This window comes from Denticeps clupeoides, chromosome 2 (genome assembly GCF_900700375.1).
Source record: "Denticeps clupeoides chromosome 2, fDenClu1.1, whole genome shotgun sequence".
In the NCBI taxonomy this organism is placed as follows: domain Eukaryota; kingdom Metazoa; phylum Chordata; class Actinopteri; order Clupeiformes; family Denticipitidae; genus Denticeps; species Denticeps clupeoides.
This window is the reverse complement of record NC_041708.1, coordinates 2,554,384-2,563,439: the sequence shown is the minus strand read 5'-3', so window position 1 is coordinate 2,563,439 and position 9,056 is coordinate 2,554,384. Positions and strand designations below refer to the sequence as shown.

The 9,056-nt window shown below is 47.3% G+C and overlaps 2 protein-coding genes across 2 annotated transcripts in view; both read left to right on the top strand.

Moving 5' to 3' along the window:
- Positions 1–730: 730 nt before the first annotated feature.
- LOC114784363 (peroxiredoxin-like 2A) lies at positions 731–2,575 on the top strand. The gene is made up of 5 exons (XM_074933614.1): positions 731–1,108; positions 1,198–1,289; positions 1,705–1,845; positions 1,978–2,142; positions 2,215–2,575. The coding sequence occupies exons 1-5, from the start codon at positions 964–966 to the stop codon at positions 2,320–2,322; spliced, it is 651 nt and encodes a 216-aa protein (XP_074789715.1). The 5' UTR covers positions 731–963; the 3' UTR covers positions 2,323–2,575.
- Positions 2,576–5,912: 3,337 nt separating this feature from the next.
- The window catches only part of ankfn1a (ankyrin repeat and fibronectin type III domain containing 1a), a 46,934-nt gene continuing 43,790 nt past the window's right edge, over positions 5,913–9,056 (top strand). The window contains exons 1-3 of the mRNA XM_028970630.1: positions 5,913–6,167; positions 6,269–6,328; positions 6,522–6,620. Coding sequence (XP_028826463.1) covers positions 6,282–6,328; positions 6,522–6,620 — 146 coding nt within the window. The 5' untranslated portion in view covers positions 5,913–6,167; positions 6,269–6,281. The remainder of the gene's footprint in view (positions 6,168–6,268; positions 6,329–6,521; positions 6,621–9,056) is intronic.

Below are 9,056 nucleotides of genomic sequence, written 5' to 3'. Positions count from 1 at the left end.
ACATCAATTTGGTACACTTAAAAAAGGTTAATATAAGACACAGCAATTTACAGATCAATTTACCGTCTAACCCAGCCCTCTCAACACACATTCCCAGCCTACCTTCTAACTCCGCCCTCCTAACACACATTCCCAGCCTACCGTCTAACCCCGCCCTCCCAACACACATTCCCAGCCTACCTTCTAACTCCGCCCTCCTAACACACATTCCCAACCTACCTTCTAACCCCGCCCTCTACCTTCTAACCACGCCCTCCTAACACACATTCCCAACCTACCTTCTAACCCCGCCCTCCTAACACACATTCCCAACCTACCTTCTAACCCCGCCCTCTACCTTCTAACCACGCCCTCCTAACACACATTCCCAACCTACCTTCTAACCCCGCCCTCTACCTTCTAACCACGCCCTTCTAACACACATTCCCAACCTACCTTCTAACCCCGCCCTCTACCTTCTAACCACGCCCTCCTAACACACATTCCCAACCTACCTTCTAACCCCGCCCTCCTAACACACATTCCCAACCTACCTTCTAACCCCGCCCTCTACCTTCTAACCACGCCCTCCTAACACACATTCCCAACCTACCTTCTAACCCCGCCCTCTACCTTCTAACCACGCCCTTCTAACACACATTCCCAACCTACCTTCTAACCCCGCCCTCTACCTTCTAACCCCGCCCTCCTAACGCACATTCCCAGCCTCGGCCACGACTCCTAATAATGCACCGCGGGTCCTCATTACCAGCCAGTGGCGGATATGGATCTTCTGCAACAGTTACAGGAAACTGACCAATCAGCGCTCAGGACGCCCGCCCTTCTCTAACCCGCCAGTAAAAATGATCAGTAAAGATAAAGAAGTGGCGTGGGCGGTCTGGAGCGGGTCTGGATCCTAAACCCGACCCACCCGACGGGGACTATAAGACGGGTTCCGTCCAGCCGCACGGAGCTGCGCGCACCATGGAGCTCCTGTTCCGGGCTGCGGGGAGCGTCGGCTCCTTCGTGGCCGAAACCCTGCGCTCCTTCACCGAGCTGTTCCTGGCGCAGCCCCTGGGGGCCAGTCCGGTTCTCCTGGAGGAGGCCGACCTGAAGACCCTGGACGGAGGTCGGGATTTCTGCCTGGTCAGGTTCTGCGCTTCAGTCCGAAAGTGACGTGGCTTGTAAAATCGCCCTTTTCCCCCCTCGGTCGCGCAGAACGGCGGGTTTTTAAGGCGAAGCGCCTGTGGACGCGATCCGGAGCGGTGATCATGGCCGTGCGCCGACCCGGATGATTCTTGTGCAGAGAGGTAGGCTGGAAAAAACTGATCCCAGATCAGCGTGGTTTCCCTCCGTAAACTGTTCCCAATCAGAATGGCGTTTATAATATAATCCAAATCTTTTTTTATACACGAAGATTACCGAAACGGCGATATACGATGTAATCCAAATATTTTATACACAAATATTACCTAAACGAAGATATACAATATAATCCAAATCTTTTATACACGAAGATTACCGAAACAAAGATGTACAATAAAATCCAATTTTTTTTTTTATACATGAAGATTACGGAAATAAGTAGCACAAGTGCACATATCGAGTGACCGTTCCGCTGTTTAGGAGGATGATGGCGACGGGATAGAAGTGCTTCCATCATCCATGTGGCCTGTAGGTGTTTCTAACTGAAAGGTGTGTGTGTGTGTGTGTGTTTTCTTGCAGGAAGCCTCTGAGCTGTCCTCTCTGTGTCCCCAGCTTGACGAGTTGGGTGTCCCCCTGTACGCCGTGGTGAAAGAGGACGTCGGCACAGAGGTCCAGAATTTCAGGCCGTATTTCAACGGGGAGGTCTATCTTGACGAGAAGGTCCGTCCTGTGTGCTGGACCTCTTGGAATCTTGGGAATGTCCTAAATAACAGTGCTTCCAAATCTCCTTCCAGACTCGTAAGCCGGTTTAGTCGGTTTGGGAATAACGGCTGTAATTATTTCTCCCGGCAGAGGTGCTTCTACGGGCCGCGCGAGCGTAAAATGGGCCTGACCGGGTTCCTCCGGGTCGGGGTGTGGAAGAGTGGCCTGCGGGCCTTCAACAACGGCTTCCTGGGAAACGTGTTCGGCGAGGGGTTTATCCTCGGAGCGGTGTACGTCATCGGACCAGGACAGGAAGTATGTCCCCCTGCTGTCTAGCTGTCTGATGGTAATTTGCGCTTTTGGTGCTGAATGGTGTTGGTTTCTCAGGGAATACTGTTCGAGCACCGGGAAATGGAGTTTGGCGACAAAGTCAACGTCCAGGATGTGCTGCACGCCGCTCGGAGGATAAACTCCCAGCTCCAGCTGGCGTCCTAAACTCCGGGGGACGGTGAAGAAACCCGGAGCCTTTACTCCACCGCTTCCGGAATGTTGTTGAGAAACTCCTGCAGTTACGAAACCAGAAATGTCCATTTTCCCCTTTATCAGGAGTGTGGTGTGGGGGGTTAATGATGGTCTGTCCCTGAACTCTGACGGAGGGGACAGTCCGGATGTTCTGCCCTCTCACCGCTCCGGTCGGCACGGACATAAAATGCATCCTTGTTCAATAAATACCACGTTAAATCGCTAAGGCTGCATTAGTCTTTTATTTATCTTTTGCTGGAGATCAATATTACGACAGCAATTCGAAGGTTGTTAATTTGGAATATTAAAGGACCGTGATTGGCTGAAAATCTCCCTTCTACCAGCCGCCAAGTGTTGATTCACAATCATCCTGTGAGCGATGCCGTAATGTACAGAACCGCCAGCGTGGCATTAATCAGAAACAGACCCACGGTTTGTTCTTTTGCCATTAATAAGATTTTTAGGCCTCATTTTGCGTGACTGAGATTATTTGCAGTCTGTGTGCCGGTTATGGGAATTATTTTCTCCAAAACCCTTCACTGTGTCTGAATCTGTTGTTGTAATGGAAGGAACACAGACCTCTGAACTACAAATCCCGAGATGGTTCCATATGTGGCGCGGACAGCCACGCCCGTCAGGCCATGACCCGTTCCCTGACAGATTTAGTAGGATTTCCAAATTCAGAAGAGTCCATTTTCGGCAAGATTCTTTTCCCACGTTGTCATCCAACGGTCCGTATCGATGAGTAAATTGTGCTTGTGAGGAGTGCATTGCAACGCTGGAGATACTTACAGCATTTACCAGAGGCCCTTACAGTAAATAGGGACTGGGACAGTCCCCCTGGAGACACTCAGGGTTCAGTGTCTCACAATTCTATAGGGTTCGCACCTGGGACTTCTGGTTCTCACGCGCTCGTCTACTCCCACCCCCTAATGTCTGTGTACACAAGAAACCGACCTTTAGTCTCGACACGAGACCAGCGCAGAGGGATATACCCTCATCAGCAAATACTTCGATTTAAAAGGCCTCTTATGTATATATGAGGGTTTGATTTTGAGGTATTTGTATTTGCAGATCGAATTCTAGTGAACCAATCGGGCCGTTTCAAGGATTTTAAAGCACTTTCGTAAGTCACTCTGGATAAAATCATCTGCCAAATGCTGTAAATGTAACAGTCACTAAGACATTCGCTTTGCATTTGTTAATTAATCTCATGTAAAGTTGAATTGCACTGTAGTTTGCAATCTGCAGCATGTTATATTGCCAGTAGGAGACTGAATGATGTCCACTTCATTTACACATGTCCCTCCTCCCCCGTTTCCAATACTGACAGCACACACCATTTCTGACAAGACCAGGACGGGAAGGTCAAGTCCCGATAATGATCTTCCAAACAGATGTCATGTGCTGTACTGGGGCGCCACCTTTTGGCCGTTGTTTCTACTTGCAGCCTCTTTCCATTCGTTTCATTGAGCAGTTTAAGGAAATATTTATCAAGGAATGTTTAAATTACAATTATTAAATTTAGAGGTCAATCTTATTTACATATACACTCAACACTATCCATATGATAAAATGAAGTGTATTCAATGTTCTTCTTATTCTGTTATTCTCTGTTCTACAACAGCCCGCAACCTTGGAGTAACAATAGACAACCAACTCTCCCAACTCACACCAGCAACTTTTCCCGCTCATGTAGATTCCTTCTCTACAATGTCAGACGGATTCATCTGGTTCAGTCCTTAGTAATCTCAAGACTGGATTATCTGGTCTACCTCTAGCTGGTCTACCTCTATGTACCATCTGACCTCTAAGACTAATACAAAATGCAGCAGCACGACTGATCTTCAACCTTCCCATGGTTGGGATCAGTCTCCCACACCACCCCTCTGCTATGCTCCCTCCACTGGCTCCCAGTAGCTGCACGCATCAGGTCCAAAATACTGATGCTGGCCTACAAAGCCAAACATGGAGTAGCACCATCCTACCTCACAGCCCTTATTACACCTCACACTGCACCTCGTATACTCCGAGCCTCCAGTACTGCTCGCCTAGTCCCTCCATCTCTGAAGGTAAAAGGAAGACGCTGTCATGATCCGGTCTGGTTGCTGTCGGGTCATTGTTTGGTGATGTTTCCCTTGTCCTGTTTATTATGTATTAAACCCCCTGTCTCGTGACGTTGTGCGTATGCGTCCTCCTTCCTCGCCATGTCCAACCATCATGACACTAACATATACACATTTTTACTGATAAGTTGTTGGCACATTATAACACGTACAGGCCAGACCAAAAATTTGGACACACCTTCTCATTCAAGGTGTTTTCATTATTTTCATGACCATTTACGTTGGTAGATTCTCACTGAAGGCATCAAAACTATGAACGAACACACACGTGGAGTTCTGTACTTAACAAAAAGTGGAGACCTGGCCTCCACAGTCACCGGACCTGAACCCATGGTTTGGGTTTGGGGTGAGCTGGACCCCAACAAGTGCTAAACACCTCTGGGAACTCCTTCAAGACTGTTGGAAAAGCATTTCAGGTGACGACCTCTTGAAGCTCATTGAGAGAATGACAAGAGTGTGCAAAGCAGTAATCAGAGCAAAGGGTGGCAATTTTAAAGAAACTAGAATATAAAACATGTTTTCAGTTCACCTTTTTTTTGTTAAGTACATAATTCCACATGTGTTCATAAATTTATATTTAGTTTAGATTAGGTCTTTTCTGACTGTCAAAAGTTTTTCTCCTTAGAGAAAATAGAACTACACAGACTAAATAGATGAAAATGTTTCATCCAAATTCAATTGTTTTAAGTAAATAACAATTTAATTTAGAGATCAATAGAGATCTATTTAAAAATCAAACAATCTTTACATTGCTACTATAATGTGGCTGTAGTTCCCCTCCACACCACCGTGAGGCGCAATCAAAAGCGCATTAAAAAAGATATAATTAATAGCATGACAAAAATGATTAATTTTACATAGACTGTAACTAAACACTACTTATAATGTAATGGTTTATTTGTGCAAAACAGGTTTAAACTACGCACAATATATTTGAACTGGAAAGAGTACACTGAAAAACGTGAACATTGAACATGTTTATTTACACCACGTCAATGCTAAAATAATATAAATGACAGATTACATCGATTTTTTTAAGTTTCGCCGCTCTGCACTTTTTACAGTGTTTGTTTAATGTGTTTTTGTTCTCCCAACAGTAGTTAAAAATATCATTTTTAAAAAAAATTCAGCTAATTTAAGCTTATGAGCAAATAGTTTTTGTACTTTGCTAGAATGCTGCCGACAGCGGGTTTGTTTGGTTTATTCACATGTAATTTTTTTTATAAAATAAACGAAAAATATAATAATAATAACAACAACAACAACAACAGTGATAACCAGAAAATAAAGGATGACCCGTTTATCTAAACTGCTGCCGGGAATTTAGCCGCAATTTAGCCGCTTCCTGTGTTCCTTCCAGACGATCTGTTCTTTCCTGTGGACGCTCCCTCCGAACACAAGATTTCGTCCCTGACAAAAAAAAAAAAGAAAAGAAGAAGAAGCAGAAAAAGTGGCGAATCTCCGGAGCTGCAGATGTTGGGTCACTTCCTGGCGGCGAGCGGGGCGCCTGTTTCTGGGGAAGGAAAGGGGGGAAGAAGAAGAAAAGCAGAGGAGAGGAGAGAAGGGAAGGGAAGCCCGAACCCGGGCCCGTCTCGGGAGGAACCGAGACAAAGACACGTAACGGGAAGTCCTCCCGGACAGATGTCGTCCGGCCGCCGCTGAGATTCCCGCAGTCCGCCGGCGCGACGCGAGGTAACTTTTTTATTTTATGTTTTTTTTTTTTTTTTTTTTATATTCGGATGTGCCGAATCGATTATCGATTGATTGGCTGTGGAATCCCGTTCCGCCCGCAGACATGGGCCCGCGATGTCCTGCGACGCCTTGGACGAGATTCCCGGGATGGGGGAGGACAGGTACCGTCCCGATTAAAACCACGTACAGTGAAGTTAACGCGACGTCGTTGTGAAAAGTGACCTGGTTTCTTCATTGAAACCAGGAATTGTCCCTGTTCCTACATCATCCGTGTGTGTGTGTGTGTGTGTGTGTGGAGTACATTTCAACTGGTTTTCCTCACGTTGAGGAGTGTGTGTGTGTGTGTGTTTGCAGCGTGCTGGAGATGCTGAGCTCCTCCAAGTTCACAGATCTTGAGAGCTGGCTGTGCATGCCCTCCGCCCCGCTGCCCCTCCGCCCGGACCCCGGCACCAGGTACAACCGTCCTCGTCCCTCGTCTCGGCGAATGTTCGTTCGTCCTGCACCGGAAAAAAAATGGCACGCCTAACATCACCGGTCGAAACCTTTAATTCCAGTGAAGCTGAAATCATTCCAGTGTGCGAGCTGCTCCGCGTTTTAAGTGACCCCAACTTACTACATTTACATTTAGCGACTTACAATCAGTAGTGACAGGGACAGTCACTGGGGGACACTCAGGGTTAAGTGTCTTGCTCAGGGACACAATGGTAGTACGTGGGGTTTGAACCTGGGACTTCTGGTTCATAGGCGAGTGTGTTACCACTAGACTACTACCACCCTAGTACCCTACTACCAGGACACTTGACCCTGAGTGTCTCCAGGCGGGACCCTGTCCCTGTCACTACTGACTGTAAGGCGCTCTGGATAAGGCCGTCCGTCTGGTAAATACCGTAAATGTAAATGTTTTCTGCCATTTTGAGTTATTACTTCACACGTTTGAACGAATGAGATTCGTTCTGTGTTAAATGTGCGATTAATTTGCTAATCAAATGAATTCGAATTAATGTTGGTGTTTTGCGATTAGATACTGAGCCTGAAACCTGCTTTAACATGTCAAACTATTGCAGAAAGAGACTGGGAAAGACACCGTGGACGACCGGGTCGCTTCACATCATTCAGGCAGGAAGTTACAAAAATGTAGAATTTTTAAAAAGTGTTTTTTAAAAATTCATTTAGCTGGCCTTCCATTTAATGGCTTCTGGAAGAAGGGCTTTTGGAGAACACAAGTACAGTACAGTGTGTTCTTTATTTTCATGACCATTTACGTTGGTAGATTCTCACTGAAGGCATCAAAACTATGAATGAACATGTGGAGTTCTGTACTTAACCCAAAAAGGTGAAATAAGTGAAAACATGTTTTATATTCTAGTTTCTTTGCTCTGGTCACTGCTTTGCACACTCTTGGCATTCTCTCGATGCGCTTCAAGAGGTTGTCACCTGAAATGCTTCTCCAACAGTCTTGAAGGAGTTCCCAGAGGTGTTTAGCACTTGTTGGGGTCCAGCTCACCCCAAACCATCTGGACTGGGTTCAGGTCCGGTGACTGTGGAGGCCAGGTCTCCACTTTTTGTTAAGTACATAACTCCACATGTGTTCATTCATAGTTTTGATGCCTTCAGTGAGAATCTACCAACGTAGATGGTCACGAAAATAAAGAAAACACGTCAAATGAGAAGGTGTCCAAACTTTTGCCCTGTACGGTATGTTTTATGAACGTCATAACCAGACAGCGCCAGCTAGTGGTGCTTCAAATAGGCCTGTTCTGACTCTGGAACCTCGAGTTTCACGATACATATTTAAAACTGAAGATGTCGATCTCGTCTTTGAGCGGTTTCTGAGCTGTTAACACCCGCGAATGTCAGGAGAGCGGTTGATTCATGAGTGCACTTGCCAATCGTTTATGAGGACGTCTGATCCAGGAATGACACTTTTTGACCCGTCTCCTGTCAAATTAAGCGAATTGCTGCTGTTTTACTGGACGTCACCTTCTGTGTGTTCTGCAGGAACAATGTTTAAGTTTTCATAGTCCATCGGCGGCCTACGAAACAGGAAGTCAACGAGAATCGATCGCTCAGCCGCCCCGACGCCGTATTCAAGACGCGGCCCGAACACGGAACAGGTGGCACGGATCATGTTCCTCGCCCAGACGTGTCTAGATGATGCAGCGGCTTTGCATGAAAGTGCCACTTCACGTCTCTGCACATGAAAGCAGCTTTGTCACGTGCCGCGGGTTCGACTGGACATACCCTGCTGGTTCGGAACGACGTAACTAAGAACAAGTTGACCGTAGCAGGACGTAGGAACGTGTGGCCGCCCGCCTCTCCTGCGCCGGCGATCGGGTGTCTCGGTGGGACTTGTTGGACATCAGATAATGAGCCGCGGTTGATCTTTTGTCGTCCGAGATTCAATATTCATGACGGCTCCAGAGCACTTGAGATGCCACCGTGATTAAGTTGCCACTTCCCTGCTCTGGGGATTGGACCGCTGTTTTACCCCCCCCCCCCGCGGAGGTGGCGAAAGATTTTCTACGCCGTAAACCGCGAGCGGTTAAATGGTCCCCCTCACGGCCGCGGCGCTCCGACGTTTGATAAGAGCCATGTTCAAATTAGAGAGGCTGGTAGAGTTTTTGTTCGGGAGAAGAAAGAGGGGATCCTACCAGAGGGCATCCAGGAAGAGCCAAAGCTACACGCTCCCAGACGTGAGGTACGGTCGCCGGGCTGAGCGGGAAAAGAAACGTTTTTTAAACGTTTGCGAGGTTCCGTGTGCCGTGTTACAGGAAGTGGAGCCGCGCTGCATAGATTCTTTTCAGATCCTGGCCTTGTGTGGACTCCTGCTTCCACCCGAGTCTCGTTCCGGCGCTTCGGCGTCCTTGGGGTGAGGGGGAATAATACCGT